A 17,982-nucleotide genomic window follows, 5' to 3' on the forward strand; every position below is an offset into this window, starting at 1 on the left:
TTCGAGCAACACAGTACAAAATTCCACCGTGTTTATTGATACATAGAGCTCTAGATATTACAGTGGTACAGCCTTTACAAACACTCCTTTCTTGATCTTCAGTATGACGGGACTCTTCTCAATGTTCGGGGGGTTCTGAAAAACAAACAGTTAAAAACTAAATCAGATTTTCTGCGTACTCGCCCCACACGCGCAAACACCATTTCGTCGTACGTTGGTCCAGGCATAAAATATTTCGGACACTTAGGTCTGCTTACGTGCTTGGAAGATGAAAGCCTGGTGATACTTATCAGTTAATTTTTTGTTTCTGCGCCAAATTTTCGTCTCTTTTTCGCTTTCGTTTAATTTTCCGGTTCTTCGCCCTTCGTTTCTGCGCCTTCTTGCGGGAATTACTACAGCAAGTAGAATGACACATGCCACAGCTTCCCTTGCATCAGTCCTGCGCGGCCGGTGGGCGCGTGTTCCACTCACGTGCCTTCGAGTTCCCGGGTTATGCGGCCCACACTATTTTACAACGTTTACGTTTTCAAGTCATAATGTTGTTAAGTGTGTACATTAGCCCCTCAAAGGTTCTCATTGCTGGCCAATCTGCTAAGTGGATATATGTACCACGAAGGAAGGAGCAACTTTTTTCGCAGGTGAAAGCGTGCGGACATGGCGCAGTGATAGCGGACTGGAACTTTACTTTGGAGAAACATGTTTGAATCCTATGCGAACCCTAATGTGTTTTTATCTGCTCTGTATAGCGGTGGTCATATTATTGTCCGGACAATGCGTTTTTTCGCACCATGGGCCGCTGAAGGATTTCGCCCTAATAAATTTTTTATGTCTCCTTTTCCTCCAGAAGCTTCGTGCTAAACACGCAGACCCGGGCTCGAAAGGCCAAAAAAGCACTTTCATCGAAGTTTCCTTTAACATTAATACAACAGAGCACGTATGTGGGAATACCATGATGCCACCAGCGGCAATTTTCATGGGTCTGCCCCTCGCCCTATTAATTTCGGTTTTGGTGGCTTCGATTCTCCAAATACGTTGCAAGAATCGCATAAGCGATGGGCTGTTCTTGCAATCACACAAGAATCGGTGGCCGAAGTGGTATCTTTGAATATACACTCGGGACTGCCAAGAAATGTTGACATTCAGATTTTCCAAAGGAAGAAAAAAAATGTTGCAAACATGTTCCCCTGGCGCTTCAAAAACCGTTTTGTCAACGAATTCAACGGGTGTTGTTTAAGACGTGTTGTTTTATGAGCGCTTCGTCTCGTCTATGTTGTTTGCTTCTCTTGTCCTCGCGTTGATTCGCGCTTCCTGTCAATGCAATGTATTACCAACTCGCCCAAGCTTCCACTCGTGTTTTATAGTTTTCGTAAAGCAAAACAGACAATCTGGGGCGGGTTTTGCAACCTCCGGCAAGATATCGCTCATCTGCGATGCCCCAAGTTTAAAATTTTTGCAAAGCTTTAGAGGCACCCATGTCATTTGTCTCTCGCTATTTTGTTGCAAAATGTGATGCATGCCTAACCCCAGCTAAAAATCGATCGCGGGTGCAATAAGTCCTCTTCTTGAACCTTATCACTCTTATGATTTCCTTCGGTTGACGCAAAAAAGCATGTTGATAGTTTTTTTTTTTGCAGCGAAGGTGTATATGACTGTGGTTTCGTGTATTTGTGTCCTCCGTCAACAACAAAAGCACAGTACGCCTTCTCCTTTTCCGTGCTCTAATCACTTGTATGGTCAGTATACTCCAGCACTCCTAGGCGGCGGTGGTCGGATCAACGTTGGAGCACAACAACAAAACCATCAACTGCCGAGACCTCCTTCCAAACCCGAGACCACCAGCCGAAGCTGAATGATGTCGAGGAGCGGCTGAACGCGGCGCGACTTTTGTTCATGTGCATCAAAAGTCTGAATACGCGGTAAGCAGCTCGGATTCTCTGCCACTTCTGTATCGTTTATCAGCAGCTTCGCCTAGACAACCCTCAAAATCAACTCCGACCATGAAAGTTTATATAAAAAAGACGTCTGCTCCCATATGGGAGCCTTGTACGGGGGAGCCGTACACTTTAATGGTCGGGGTCCATTCTTAATTTTTACAAATAGGGGAACAGCGCAACACAGGACCAAACACAACAAGAAGAAAGTGCCAACCACGAGCGCTGACTTACAACTGACTTTATTCCTCGGCTTTTCCCATATATATGCCGAGGAATAAAGTCAGTTGTAAGTCAGCGCTCGTGGTTGGCACTTTCTTCTTCTTGTGTTTGGTCCTGTGTTGCGCTGTTTCCCTATTTGTAATCATGCACCAACTCGACCAAGCCTTAACCCTTGCAAGCTTAATTTCTAAATTTTCGCCACATGTTTTCTCTACCAAACGGGCTTCCGCCTAATTCTTGATTTCAAACAGCTTCACTGATCACCAACCTCAACAAAGTATAATCTCACGATTTCTTCAATATTTGTTCGTATCGTAGTCTCAATTTTCAAAGTGTCTTATTCTGCGCAAAGTTACGCCATGCACCAAAAAAGAAATTTCTGAATCTCGCAAGTCGCATTATGACCATTTTTTTTCTCTTACCAACCTTTCTTTTGTGACGGACAGCTTTACACGATCCTCCCTGAACTGGAATAACAAGAATAATTTTTTGCGAAGGTTTTCGCGTGACAAAGCTCAGACTGTCCGCCTTGTAAAAGGTTGTTGTGTTATGAGGATACCTTAAATAGCAGTGAATTTAAACATGCGTCTGACTATTTTAGTTAATCGGTGTTGTCTTACCGAGATTCGTTTAAACGCAGCACATTTCAGTTATTCGAACTAACGTGAAAACGCTTGCCGGAAATAGCTTTTACGTGCAGTTTTCGCACTTACCTTGTCAGTATTCGGAGTCTTCACAAATCTGTACTTGCGGAGGATGTGCGCGAACGTGTACTTTATCTCCATAAACGCGAACCGCATGCCGATGCAGTTGCGCGGGCCCTGTCCGAAGGCTTGCATGGCCATGCTGTTTATCCGTGACTTGTTCTCCGGCAGAAACCTACGGCACAAAGGGATAGTGGAACCCAAGATATAAGTTTACACTGCACTTTCGATGAGCGGCAGGGCCCACTGCTCTAGAAAACACAATACGTAAAATAACAGTCATAGAGAAATTTCATTTTAAAACCGAAGAAGTTGCAACCGACAAACGCAAACACTTGTTGCCAGAGAAGAATGTTTTGGCCGTCTAAATGCCGATTATAATTTATTTTGAACAATAAAATGCATTGCTGTGTCAGAAGAACTGATGGGATAAAAAAATGCCGCAGAAATTGTAACGCCATGCAAGTACTACCCCTTTCACAATAGTAGAGCATAAGCACAATGTGTGGCTGGCACACTGACTGCATCGATTGATTTGATTGATTATGAGGTTTAACGCACCGACGCTACACAGGCGAGGAAGCGCGCCGTAGTGTAGGGTAGGGCGCCGGAATCATTTATACCACCTGGTTATCTATAACGTGCGCCGAAATCTCGAACACGCGGGCGTTTTCGCTTTTCGCCTCTATCAGAAAAGCGGCCGCCCCGGCCGGGAATCGAATTCGCGTCCTCAGGCTCAACATTGACTGCATCGGCCTTCACAGCGCGTATGTTGCACAGCGAGCCACCCGTCTCGGGCTTCAGAAAGACGGACTAGAAACAGCACTACGAACAGAAAGATTGCCGCACCCATGATTAGACCACTGCACGTTCATAGCTGAATGAATGATTGTAGGGTTTAACGCGCCGACGCAACGCAGGCGATGAGGCGCGCCGTAGTGGAGGGCTCCGGATTAATTTTGACCACCTGGGGATCTTTAACGTGCGCCGAAATCTCGCACACACGGGCGTTTTTGCTTTTCTCCTCCATCGAAAAGCGGCACGTTCATAGCTGCTGTATAGAGAGTGACTCTTCCGTTCAGGTACACAAGCCTGTAGAGGCCAGCCATTCCCGACAACAATATTCGTCCTCGGAAACCAATCCGCGTGGGAATAATGGAAGCAGCTTGTGAGTTGTGCTGAAACCTGAGTTGTGCTGAAACCGAAGCCTTTAGTAGTTCGAGGATGTAAAGAACCTTTTTTCTGGGTAAACTTGGTCCACCATTATTTAGATTGGAAAGCCTTACGCTCATTTTATGTTTACCTCGATGTGAGTCGGAAGGAAAAATTGAACGTTTAAGCCTTGTCAAGCACGCCTGGCCTACAAGCAGGGTAGTACGGGACACCTCTTGAACGGGTGTGAACTGGTCATGTGAAAGTTGCCAGGGACGTAGCTGTAAAATGGCAACACACTCTCTTCGAGGAAAGGTCTTAATGTGGCATTCGACAGCATCATGCCGGCTGTCACAAAACGCTTTCATGCCAGCGGTGTGTGGAGATCGTCGTCAGAAGCTTCCTCCAGAATTCGCAGACCGAAGGGGATTGATCGATGACTGTGGCGGCTGGCGCCAGAAGTGGGAAAAGTTAACGCTTTCTCGGAAGATGTTCTTGGCCCTTTCCCTCGCCCATCATAAACGGTTAATGGGAAGCGAAGCGGAGACAACTATTTGCGTCGACGGTGATGAGGTCACGCGAAATTTTGGCCTCGAATGGGGTCAGACGACTCACCTTCTCCGTACATTATAGTGAGAAGGTGAAGTGTCTTTTGGACACGTCCGTACAACACCCACTGAGGGGGATTGACAGAAGGCAGTGACAGATGCCGTCAAAAGTTGGAAAAGTTAACGAAAACATCAATGACGTTCAAGACTTTAAAAGGGGCAATGCTGATACTTCCCGGAAGGTGCCCCCGGTAACAGTTCTTGAGGTTGATGTTACTGGACATTCACGCCTTATTCAGTAGTGCGTGCAAGCACGCCCCTTCAATGCACGTGTGACTAACTGCTTGATGAATAAAGAATGCAACCGCTAATCCCGGAAGATTTGTCCAGTTGTGAGTCATAGGCAGGTTATGTGCTTGAAGCGTGTCGTTTTGGCTAGTACCGTTCTTCATGGTTCTGCCAGTGAATGTGCCGCCACAGCCGTAACAATTTGCGGGTTACGCCCACAAATTTTGTCAAATGTGAGGATAGGGAGAATAGCACAGACACCCACTATTAGTGTGTACACCTACGAAGGAGGATTGGTCAAGGACGATTACAGCGGTCCTTGAAATGTTGGTATGCTTTGCTGGAACACCATTTTATCAGTGTCCAAGGTACACTACTCATAGATTGTGTCTTTGCCAATAACTGATTCCGACCAGATGCAATATGCAAGAGCTCGTGTTGTCTTGTGTTGTCGTAAGAAACATTTCACTGTCACCTTTTCTGCGTTGTTTGTCCGACATCCTTGCCCTTCAACGTGTAACAACTTTTGAAGGAAAAGAAACAGCGTTAACACTTATTTTTTTCGGAAAGTGTAAAAAAGACAAGTAATAAGAGGTCGTACGCCTTTTTAGTTTAAATTATTTTTTAGTTGGTCGCAATAGAGTAATATATGAAACAATTCATCGTCTTTGTACCAATTTTTAAGCGTTGTGCAGAAGAGCTCTTAGGCAACGAGACACCTTACGTCATATAGGTCATATACGTCATAAGTTCATATAGGTATAAGTCATACGCATTACTCATGTATAGGTATAAATCACATACAGGTATATATAGGTAAGTCATATATATGTATAGAATATGTAGTCATATATGAAGTGCTTTTCATTTCATGACGATATTGCAAACAACTGAATGGTTTAGCGTATGCTTATACCATCGCTATTTTGTGCAAGGTGGAAATGACGCACGCAAAGAAAAGCGAGTACAGCCACTTAGCATATGCGAATGAACTGAAAGAGGTAGCGCTTCGGCGACACTCTTTTAAAGCTATTTCCCAACAGCGCCCACTAACGGCTGGCGAAGGCAATGTTGCAGCCTCGTTCCTCGCGCATATGATCTCCATGTGTAGGCGCTTGTTCTAATACGAGTCGATGAATATTTTTTGTGCACAGGATGAGATCATAAAAAAAAAACCCGTCGTGTCTTTGTATCTCAATTACGGTGCACAAATGGAACACCGCCGACCCGACTACACGTCAACCGGAACTCAGAAATTTATCAACAATTTAATATGTCCATGCTGTAAACGTAATTGTGTCTTCGTGTCGCGGTGGTTTCGTCGTGTTCATGTGTTCTTTTCCCACTTTGGTTGGCTTTCTTTTACTCAGGGAAAACTTTCCAAGTATCTTTTGCGATGCCCAATTCTCTGTATATTTCCCAGGACGCAACTAACTGCAGTTCTTTGTCGAGTGTATTAACATTTCTGATGTGCACATCGGGTGGATGAAAGTATCGTCTCACATTGTTTAGGTGAAGTTGAGAGGGAAAGGGTGAAAGAGCTTAGGAGTGCACCTGTCTGGGTCGAATGAGTCTGGCTTTTCCCAGTGCCGAGGGTCCCGTTGGATGTACTCTGCCGCAGCCATCACCGCAGTTCCGGCAGGGATGCGGATGTTGCCGTATTGCTTGTCCGTCGTTGCCTCCCGAGTCACGAACCTATGTCGGGGTATGAAACAGTGAAGTAGGTGGCTTGAGCAGTTTTACTTCATCGTCATCATCACCAGCCCATTGCAGGGCAAAGGCCTCTCCCATTAATCTCCAATTATCCCGGTCCTGTGCTAACTGCGACCAATTTATCCCCGCAAATTTCTTGATCTCATCTGCCCATCTAACTTTCGGCCACCCCCTGCCACGCTTGCCTTCTCTAGGGATTCACTCTGTTACCTTTAATGACCAACGGTTATATTGCCTTCGCATTACATGCCCTGCCCACGTCCATTTCTTCTTAATATCTACTAATAAGTCCGTAACACGCGTTTGTTCCCTGACCCATTCCGCTTTCTTCTTGTCCCTTAATTTAATGTTACACCTATCAACTTCCGTTCCATTGCTCGCTGAGTCGTCCTCAATTTAGGTTGAACCCTCTCAGTGAGCCTCGAAGTTTCTGCCCTGTAGGTGAGTACCGGTAAGATGCAGCTGTCATACACTTTCTTCTTCAGGGACAATGGTAGGCTGCCTTTCATTATCTGAGAATGCCTGCCGAATGCACTCCCCCACATTCTTACCCTTGTAATTATCTTAGCCTCATGGTTGGGATCCGGGGTCATAACTTGGTATAAGTATGTATATTCGCATACCACTTGCACTGCCTCGCCACCTATATCAAACCGCTGTGCCCTCCCGAGGTTATTGATCATTACCCTAGTTTTCTGCATATTAATTTTCAGGCCCACGGTTCTACTCTGTCCAGTGCGGTAAGCATGCTTTACAATTCTTCCCCCGAGTTACTTAGCAAGGCAACGTCATTAGCATATCTGAGGTTACTGAGGTATTCTCCATTAACCCTTACTACCACCTGTTCCCAATCCAATGTCCTGAACACGTCTTGTAAACATGCTGTGAATAACATTGGGAAGATTGTGTCTTCTTGTCTGACGCCCTTCCTTACAGGTATTTTACTGCTCTCCTTATGCAGGATGATGGTAGCTGTGGACCCATTGTAAATATCCTCTAGTATTCTTGAATAGTGCTCGTGTACAGCCTGGTTCCGTAATGCCCAAATGTAAAGGTTTCGACTGAGTCAAATGCTTTCTCATAATCATGAAGGCGATACATAGGGGTTCAGTATACTCGGTTCAGTATCACGTGATTGATCGTGTGAGTATGATCCATTGTTGAATAGTCTTTACGAAACCCTGCTTGTTTCTTATATTGACTGAAATCTAAGGCAGCAGAAATTCTGTTAGCGATTACTTTGGTAAGTACCTTGTAGACAACTGACAGTAAGCTAATCGGCGTGTGATTTTTTCAAGTCCTTCATGTCACCTTTCTTATGGATTAGGATGATGTTTGCGTTCTTCCAAGATTTCGGTACACTCGCGGTCATAAGGCATTGCGTGTACAGGTTTGCCAGTTTTACTAGTACAATCCCGCCATCATTCAAGAGGTCTGCTGTTATGTGATTTTCACCAGGTGCTTTGCCCCCTTTCATTTCTTTCGAAGTCTTCTTGACTTCTTCAGTCGTTACTGCTGGGATGTCCATCGCCTCTGAGCTACTTTCTCGTTCGATATTATCCTGGATGTCCCGGTTATTGTACAGATCTCTATAGAACTCCTCGGCTACTATGACTATTTTATCCCTATTTGTGATGACATTGCCCTGATTCTCTTTAAGTGCAACATCTGATTTTTATCCGCTCCTAGACGTCTCTTCACTGCTTTCAGGGTGCCCCCGTTCTTTACAGCATATTCGATCCTCTTCGTATTATACTTCCGTATGTCAGCTGTCTTATGCTTATTGATTAACTTCGTAAGCTCCGCTAGTTTTTACTTGAAGCACTGCATGAGCGTCGTGGAGACGTGATTGTTCCTCTTAAACAGCGCGCCTGCGCGGGTGCTTGCAGTTCCGCAATCTCAGACTCACTCACTGGTAGAACGTATATGAGCTCTCAGCAACCGCGAGGTCGTCTACTCCCATTAAACGACAATTTCGCCGCTGTAACTGGTGCGGTGCTTGAAGCCTTCAGATAATTCAGCATTTCTTCTATGAAGCGCGCATTATCACTATCAATAATACACTGTATTTATACGGAACACCGCCTTTAAATGCTGAACGTGGAAATTCAACCAGGGAGAGGAGAAGTTGTGCTACAGCGAACTTTAGTGGCGCTATGGTGGCTAGTGGCGCTATGGGGCTATGGCCGACGCGTGGAAGTGGCGCTAGCCACCATAGTGGCGCTGTTAACTTTCACGCGTCGGCCATTTTGTTTTTGCGCATTGTTGCCAGGCTCCGCCAGGATCTTGGAGTTGCGAATACTTACGCGTAGACCGGGGGGTACATCCGCATTGTTTCTTGGACAACACAGTGCATGTAGGTGAGCTTCTGAACGGTGTTATACGTGATCGGCTCCTGAAAGCAAGATGCAAGTAACGCCTCGTTTTAAAAGACGAGAATGATGAATCACATTACTAATTGCATAAGAGTATAATCACATCAAAACATAAAACCCTTGCTACATTTTTTTTTCACCAAATTACATAATTACCAAAAGTTATTGGTTGACTGATTGCTTCGAAAAAGGATCCGGATTTGCACAATCCTGCTGACTGATCCCTGAATTGAACTTGCTATAGGGTAGGGAACAAATTTGGGCGGCTCGTTAATGTTGCAGAGAATTTTTCAAGGGGTGGCTCCAGAAGGATTTTGCTCTAAGAAGGATTCGTCTTTTTAGATCTGGAGAATTCTTCCCCCGTGTAGGGCCCAGTTAATAACATTAACATTTCCGTTGAATATTATGAAAATTGTGGGGTCTCTTTTACTCCCCGGAATTATTCTAAAAACAATCCATGGTAATCGCAAATAAACATTTTGGCGCGCCTTAGCAAAACCTGGTCTATGACACGTGATACTAAAGTGCCCCGGATAATTTTCACCACCTGGAAACCTCGCCGAAATCTGGACACCCAGGTTTTTTCGCTTTTCGGCTCCATTAAAAAAACGGCTGCCGCGGCGGGGGTCAATCGTGCGTACTTGGGCTCAGCAGCGCAACGTATTAGCAAGCCAGCTACAGCGGCGAGTCCTCTGCTGTTCTTTTGAAAAAAACAAAACAAAACATTAAATTAGTTTGATTTTGCCAAAAGTCGCTTTGTCTAACGCTGATTATTTTAGACGTTTATTTTACATCTGCTAATGCCAAACACGTGTACGTCTCTCTGCCACACAGTCATTGCACGCGGTGGAGGTAATGACTGAACGACTCACGTCAGGTCCCAGGACGGAGAACAGCTCTTCTCTCACCCTTTCCTGAACTTCCGGGTAGTGGCTCAGAAAGTGCGTCATCAAAGCCATTGTGTTGCCCGTTGTCTCAAACCTGCTCCCCCAATGTTCCAAAAAAAAAAAAAGGAATTAATGAAAGTAGTCATCAAGCAAAAATAACAATTGCTGAAATACCGAAACCGAGGTTTTGAATGTACATTTAAGAAAGTTGCAACCATATTTTAACTGTTTATTAGGTTAATATTCAGGGACTTTATCAAGGTAATGAGTTGTCATCTACAATTCTGAGTAAACAATTTCAGGCTGAAAGTGAGCTCTGTCTTGCCCCTTTATATGTAACGGTGCGACCTCGTAACGCCCGGTATGAACGTTCGGTTGTAATAGCATCCGTCAGCATAAAATAAGTTGTCAGCACGAGCGACACGCGCTAAAGAACTACAGTGCACCAATGACGACGCACGTGTGCGAATTCGCACTGATACAGCACTTCGTAGCCATAAAACATGCAAACTATTTTAGCCGCATTATTTTTGGTTGCCTATTTGGTGGCCTATATCTGATTGGGGCTGCGAGATACTGGAAAACGTCCAAAAAGAACATTTTCACCCTTTTTAACCTGTTAGGTGCGTCATTAAAGAAAAACAGTGATTGTGAGCTACGCGTAGTGATAGGAATGACTGCAGAAATTTTGAGTCGTTACGTCCAGAGTTTACTACTCCGTCGATTTCACATGTTAGGCTTTTTACTCCGTTAGGGACGTTATTGCAAAAATTCCCGCGCTCCCTTTAATGAGATTCTTACGGCGAAATACTTAAGTTTATTTTTGTGCGATTGTGCAGGTAGCACTTTTAAGCAGCCCGCCGCGGTGGCTCAGTGGCTAAGGGGTTGCGCTGCTGAGCCCGAGGTCGCGGGTTCGATTCCTGGCCGCGGTGGCCGCTTTTCTGATGGAGGCGAAAAGCAAAAACACCCGTGTGTACGAGATTTCGGCGCACGTTAAAGATCCCCAGGTGGTCAAAATTAATCCGGAGCCCTCCACTACGGCGCGCCTCATCGCCTGCGTTGCGTCGGCGCGTTAAACCCTACAATAAATCAGCACTTTTAAGCAAAAACCCATTTGATGTACCAACGACTCCAAGATACATTGATGAATGGTAAAAACACGCAATTTGCCCCTAAAACCACATGTGCCCCACCGGTTTCTCAGGGGCTGGTTGGGACATAGCCCTGCAGCTACTATATATATTAGCAAAAACGCGTTTCGTATAATAACTGGCCTGCATGACAATCAGAAATTGGCGAAAACAAGTTCTCTCTTTTACTCCCTTTCAGCTTCATATTCAGCTTCAGTCAGTCCAACCTTATCTGCATGAAATATCCCATCTTATCAGCAAGTATACACATCATACGCCATGATTAGGATGCACCCCAGAAAGTTAGTCTCTGGGACCAGCAGTATCGGCTGGGCCTTGATGAATTAGTCAGTTGGTGGGGCGGTCATGCAGGCTTTTCTGTTCATTAATATAGATATCTTCGCTCACCCAGCCACGAAGATTATGAAGGCATTCTGCGTGATGTCATCGTCGTCCATGGGAGCCTTCTTGGAAGCGGGAAGATTGCAGGTACAGTTTTCTGCATTAGACATTTGCCATACGGCAAGAACACTATACCAAAAAAATAAAATAAAATGTGAACACTGACTCTGAAGCAATATTTAACTTGTTTCTGGGTGATGAAATGCACAGTTTTGCTTAGAATATGCATAAGGCTGGCCGCGTAATAGAATGGCTTTCGAAAAATGTAGACTGCATACACAGTTTATTGGCACTGCAATAATTGTGCACATTCCTGCCAGGGGGTATTTTTTTCAACATAATTGTATAAAAAATGGCTCAGGTTTAACACTTACAAACACCCTCACCATTAGAAAAGACAAAGGCTACGCTCAAAGTGTATCTGTGGTGTGTCAGGGGCGCCATCCTGCGGAGCGCACGCGCACTGGGTGCGCCTCTGCGTGGACAGTGTCTGATAAACGTTGTTGTTGAACGACACACGTGATTGGAGCTAGCCAATTCCGTGTGTACGCGTGTCTCCGTGAATCCTCGGGAATAAACGGACGCGTGTCGGCTCAGTCGTTGTTTGAGCTCTAGCGGGACAGGAGTCGTACTTTCTGCTCGTGCCGCGGACTGTGCCGGCGCCCGTAGCGTCTTGCTCCAGTCGCCGGGTCCTTCCCGTCGACCGCCGTCCGCGACACAGCAGTATCGTAAATGGTTGCCTTCGCTTAAGATATCGCAGACTGCCGTATCTCTATATCCACTGGATGGTTGGATTCGGCATTTCGCTTGCGCTGAAGGACACACACAGACAACCTAGCCAGCGTGCCGTCATTGTCAAGATTGAGGGACCAAGTAGCGGCGCAGAAGGTGTTAAACGCTTGCCTAGTCACGTGGTCCGCTGGCACTGTAGCACATGCACAGACGGGTAAGGAAGCTGAGCGACCAATCGCAGTCGAAACAGCCATTTTACCTTGCGTAGTCACGTGGTACCCTGGCATCAAGGTAGCGTGCGAGCGAAGCGATAATAAAAAACGTGGAGCTTGCTGCTACGGCTGCTGAAAGCCCTCCGCGACGCGATGTATGACTTCGAAGTATGCAGAATAATAGAGCTTTTCGTTCCAGTCATTAAGAATTAAGTATACCGGCTATTATCTGCTCACCATTAATTGGTCCGGTTGCCAGTTCCCGCTCGTTGTCTTCGGTGGCGGTTAGCTGGTCGGACGTGACCGAGTTGAGGTCCACACGCGTCCGCTTCGTGTCTATCATCAGCTGGAGCAAATCTTTTTGGCGGAGCTGAAAAGAGGATAGGACGCCAGATGCACGCGTCACCGCGCAAAATCCCTGAAAGCAATCCTGCCAGAAAAATAAAATATCGCCTTCTCTGGGTGCCCGAGTGAGGTTACACTCGCCATTGAAAACGTTCCAGCCACTTTTGGAATTCTATTATAAAGCAGGTAAGAGCGAATGCACTGGTACTCGCTCTTGGTTGCTTCTAGAGCGAGTCGGCGCTGTCCGTATTTGTTTCTCAGGCACCGCGGTGTACTTTCGTGTTAAGAAGCACAATAAATCTGTCTTTAACTGTAATGCATACGCCTTTCAAGGCCAAGAAGTGTGATATTTGGCTCTGGAGTACTGCACACGTTGAGTCCCCAATAAAAGACGCTAAAATATTAATTCAACGGGAAATTGTCGAAGCCATGATTTATGTCATTTCATCACCTGTCAAATTACAAATAACTTGTAGCTCTTGCGAATGTCATCTTCTAAGAAAATCATGAGCCATTCCACTAGATGAACAAGCTTTTTAGCACACGACGTAGAGGCCGGAGGCAAAGGGTTTAGGCTAAAGATATGAGCAAATTCTCTTTCTCTTGAGTGTCGACGGCGGTAATCCCTCAGAGACACTCATGCATACACACGCACACTTTTATTTTGACACTACTGGTGTTAAAATGGCGCCTATTTATAACTAATATACTCAAAATGCCTATCGAAGCGGTGAAACGCATAAGGTTGGCATCTAAGTTATGTTCTGATATTGCAAATGGTGCCTACTGTTACTAATCCACTATAGATGCATATCCATGTGATAAGACATTTAGCTTCAAGTCGAAATTGTGTTTTCAATGGCGTGCAACTTTGGCGGTGAGCGTGTGCTAATAGCGCGCACACCGGGACGTTCGCTTTTCAACGCCTCGCGCTTCAGAAAGACGTGGATTCTCGCGCGTTTTTGTTCTCGGCCAGGAGAAATACACGGAAACCTAGTCATATAAGCTTCGCTTCAAAATAATGCTCAAAAAATTGCTCCTTTGGCATAAAATTGACGTAAAAGTGGTATTATTACGATCCCAATTTGTCGCTTCGGCGAAAGAAAGCTTTTGTCTGGGAGCTTGTGTACGATGCACCATCGCGCCAACATAGCGCAATCGGCACTATTCTGTTCGACCCATCCCATCAGAATAGGCTCATTTCGAAACTGGTTAGACACACAAAATGCTGGAAATCAGGTTTTAGAATGGCGCTAAAGGCTGAGGGCCATCTTGCTTCAACTGAAAGATCAGAATTTGAAAGTAGGATCAGAATTTGCCTCTTTTGGCTTTTGCTCAGTGGCGGGGCTGCTTTGTTTGTTTTGGGATAAGTAATTAAAGCTGGTATTTCTCTGTCGTGTTTTTCATCCATTGTGATGGGTTACAACAGAGTACGACACAGGTAGCGAATAGGGACCGCTTTAGAAGGTGTTAAAGGCATTTCTAGTAATGCAGGTGCTGCCGCCTAGGAGAAGTAGAGACTACTCGCGTGTTGTCCCAGCACGGCGGGTGCCGGCCGGACACGTCCGTCTGCGGTTCGCGAGGAATTTCAGAGTTTTGCCGCTGCTTCTCGTAAACCAATATACACGCGCAGCAAAAAGGGGCAAAACATTTCTTGTGTTCCCTGACGTAAGTCTTTTGACTGTACTCGTACGGCTACGCGAAACATGGGCCCGAAATCGAAACTGACACCAATGTTACCACCAGTTGTAGTAGGAGAGCGTGCCTAATAATGCCTAAGAGCTTAAGTTCGTGCCTATTGTTGTTATCGACACGCGATCAGTGGAGGGTCCCGCGCACGTTTATTTTACGTACGTTGCATGCACCTGGTTTCATGTTGCTCTCAAAGAGTGCACAGGGAATACCCGCCAATGCCGTTTCATGGTTCAGGATGCTCTTTAAATTTTCTGAATTACTGAGCAACTATTGTTGTCCTGAGTGGTATATTCGATTTCAAAGCGGTCGAAGGCAACGTTACTAGATTGTTCTAAGGTACCGATAGAAGCCAACCTGTTTTCGCACTTTAGCATCAGTTTATATACAATTTCGTGCATTTTGGGTCCATGCAAACAGACGTAATAAAATCGCAAGTATAATAATGTTTTTTTTTTCTTTTGCGTATACAGCGTCAGCAGATAGGATCAATTTCTTGCTACTGGTCGATTTTCCAGCCGAAAACCCCCCCTTATTGTTTGTGTTTATGTCCGTTTGTTCAGACTGTTTTAGCACGATTACGGTGTATATAGACCGTGAGCGAACATAATTCCTTTTCAAAACAATAAAAACAAGTCCACGCAAAAATAGGCTCCTAAAGTTTTAAAAAGTTTGCTTAAGCAGAGTGAGAACCCTTCCTGGTCCAAATAATTCTCTTGCTTTTGGTTGTATCACGAGTTTCAGCGGATCTCGACTACATTTATTTTTACACAACGCTCGCATTTTAAGGTTCCCGTAACATGGCCTTACACATATGCAGAAGGGGGGGGGGGGGTGGAGATTTGACTATTGCTTTCAACAGGCCATCAGGCAGCGGATCTCCTTACCGAAGCGTCCTGCTGTCGTTGTTGCACTATTAGTTTGCACTTCTCCTGGACTACGATGAAGGGATGCTTGCCGTTGTTCTGGTACCGGAGAATCCGACTGTTGATGAACTTGAGCACAGACACGGCGTCAGGAAACGTGGCTGAGAAAGGAAACAAAGACAAGCACGAGCTACTCTTTAAAACGGCCACTTTTATTGGCCGGTTTGATGCCCTGATGCCAAATAAATGTACGCCCCTGTTTCAAGCACCAGGATGCATCTCGTCTGGAAGACGTCGATGCTTAGATTTACGAAGCGCGCTAGTCCGTGCTTGTGTAGCTTAAGGCATCATTTATTCGTTTACCTGAGACAGTAAGTGCATTTACAGTACTATGCAATACAAATTTCAAAATGAGGTTGAGGGAGCACTCATGCCAGAAGTAGCACTCCCATTTCTAATAAAGAGCAGTGCATGCGCCAGATTATAAAAGTAGGGGAGTTAGATAAGACACTGATTGCAATTTAATAAATCACCTTCCAAAACACACCTATTCGTGCAGCCAGTATCAGCCGTATTGCACAAAAATAGTCACTCCTCGTAAGCTGCGTACAGCAATCTCGCCGACCATCATTTTGTTGGGGCATTGATAAAACAAAGAAAAAAAAAACTCCAAGGTTGGCTGCTACTTTGCAGAGTGCACAGATTCTTTTGAGCATGTTCCAAAATAATGTTTCGTTTTCCTAGCCTTCTATACGCAGGTCCCTACGCCGCAAAGCACACTGTATAGACAGTTGGGTGAGTGCTGTTCTAGCCTTTGCCTGACAGGTTAACAAAATGAAGCCCCAAGCCCAAAGCAATAATTTTTTGAGTAAAGCAAACTACCGTCCACGGAATTTTTTTCTGAACATACACTTAGTGGTTAAAAAAGATAAATACACGTAATACCCTGCCAGACTGAGTAAAAATCCCGGGCCATCTCTACTAACATGAAACCTGGAGAGAGCGAAGCATGCAGTGTATAAGTGTATTCTTGGCGCCTTGGCATTTTTGCAAATGGAGATGAGATGTTGAGGGTAGAGGTATACAGATTCGCGGTAAAAGTCTGGCATCTTTGAAGCACGAAGCGTTTTAGCGCGAGGCGTTGGAAAACGAGTGCCACGGTGTATTTTTAGTGTGCGTTAGGAAGCGTTCCAGCGCGAGGCGTAAACGAGTGTCCCGGTGTTTTTTAGTGCGCTTACGAAGCGTTCTAGCGCGAGGCGTAAACGAGTGTCCCGGTGTTTTAGTACCGTGACTACGTGAGACCATGGTTACGACGACGACAACAGACGCCGACAGCCTGAGCAACTAAGAGGATTCGCCCCCAAAAGGCACTGGGAGTAATGTTTGGTGCTGCTATACAGAAATATTTGCGCAGACATTCGGACCTCGTCAAGAGATGTGCATTGGCCTGATGCTCACGTGCTACAACGTAAAACGTACTTTCGAAACCGCGCGAAGTATGACGCTGTAGTGTACCAGCGAATGTATCGTCGCGAATTTGGGAATTATTAAAACGAAGCTTTTCTCGGCCTAACGGAAGGCGAACGTTCCGCACTGAAGGAAAGCCAACTTTACACAATTTGTTTTCACAAAAAGACGATGATGATAAGCGATGGCACATCAAGCACCCCAGGACAAAAAAAAAAAAACAAAAAAAAAACGCTTCCTATTGTCGGAACCGCACATGGGTTCCTCCCGTTATGAATTACGAAAATTGCGCTAAATGGACAAACAGAGGAAGGAAGACAGACAGTGCGCACTGTGCGCATTGTCTGCGCAGTGTCTGTCTTCCTTCCTCCGTTTGTCCATTTAGCGCAATTTTGGGAATTCATAATGCACCAATTAGCCCAACAGCACATTTTACTGAAGTATCCTCCCGTTATACAGCCCACGTCTATCCGACTGCACCACGGCCGCAGCAGTTCGGATATAAAGCGAAGCTTTGTTGCTTTCACTGATGGCGGCCATTTAGTCACCACAACCCCTACGACCTCAACGGCAGCAAACGAATTCCTCATGAGCAAGCCGAGCGCTTCAACCATCGTTGTCGTTAGACGAAGCGGCTTTAGTTTTCTTAACTCCTCATTGTTTCTCTCAAAACTGAAGTTTCTAGAGCTACTGCTTGTTGGCCAGTAGTACGCGCCACGGAAGTGTCTTTTTAGAGCCTCGAACAAGTAAATTGTTGACAACAACACCACGACTTCACACTCACTTAGGAGGGCAATGATAAATGAGGTGGCGCATCCGAACATCTTCCGACAGCAAATGAGGAATGGATGCTCGGGATGGTCCTGGAGGTTATAGTCGATGCCCATCGCGGTCTTGCAGATCACGTCCAGCGCTAGCGCAGCGTACATCTCCGAAGCTTCACACTCGTCTCCACTTTGCGCCTTTCGGTCGATCTTCGACACCAACTTTTCCACAGCTCCAATGACGCCCGGAGACATCTATGGGCAGCGCAATTGCTCATAAATCAAAGATAAACACTGTTGTCGATGCTTTTGATAGATTAGATTCACAAAACCAGCAGTAGCGGAATTGGGACTACTAACGTAATACTTATATGCATATTACTTACAAAGTTCAATGGTTATCATATGCGCCGTGCAGGAAACGGAAGCAAAACATTGTCGTGCCTAGCCAATGCAATCAACAAGCGGTTAGTCATCAGCCTATTTATCTCTAGTATCTCTAGGCCTTCTAACTTAATCGAGATCAGGGCAATACCACCTCACAGCATCTCT

General features: G+C 45.5%; 1 protein-coding gene across 2 annotated transcripts in view; it reads right to left on the reverse strand.

Moving 5' to 3' along the window:
• Positions 1-17,982, reverse strand: part of LOC144153930 (thromboxane-A synthase-like) — a 58,825-nt gene continuing 40,843 nt past the window's right edge. For both annotated transcript variants that reach the window (XM_077685703.1, XM_077685704.1), the window contains exons 7-15: positions 17,451-17,685; positions 15,221-15,360; positions 12,534-12,666; positions 11,359-11,449; positions 9,806-9,914; positions 8,865-8,953; positions 6,400-6,540; positions 2,867-3,032; positions 1-135 (exon numbers count right to left, since the gene is read on the reverse strand). In XM_077685703.1, the coding sequence (XP_077541829.1) occupies positions 58-135; positions 2,867-3,032; positions 6,400-6,540; positions 8,865-8,953; positions 9,806-9,914; positions 11,359-11,449; positions 12,534-12,666; positions 15,221-15,360; positions 17,451-17,685 (1,182 nt within the window). In that variant the 3' untranslated portion in view covers positions 1-57. The remainder of the gene's footprint in view (positions 136-2,866; positions 3,033-6,399; positions 6,541-8,864; positions 8,954-9,805; positions 9,915-11,358; positions 11,450-12,533; positions 12,667-15,220; positions 15,361-17,450; positions 17,686-17,982) is intronic.

The sequence above is a fragment of the Haemaphysalis longicornis genome, unplaced genomic scaffold (assembly GCF_048455015.1).
Source record: "Haemaphysalis longicornis isolate Haplotype H1 unplaced genomic scaffold, Haemaphysalis longicornis Haplotype H1 scaffold_9, whole genome shotgun sequence".
In the NCBI taxonomy this organism is placed as follows: Eukaryota; Metazoa; Arthropoda; class Arachnida; order Ixodida; family Ixodidae; genus Haemaphysalis; species Haemaphysalis longicornis.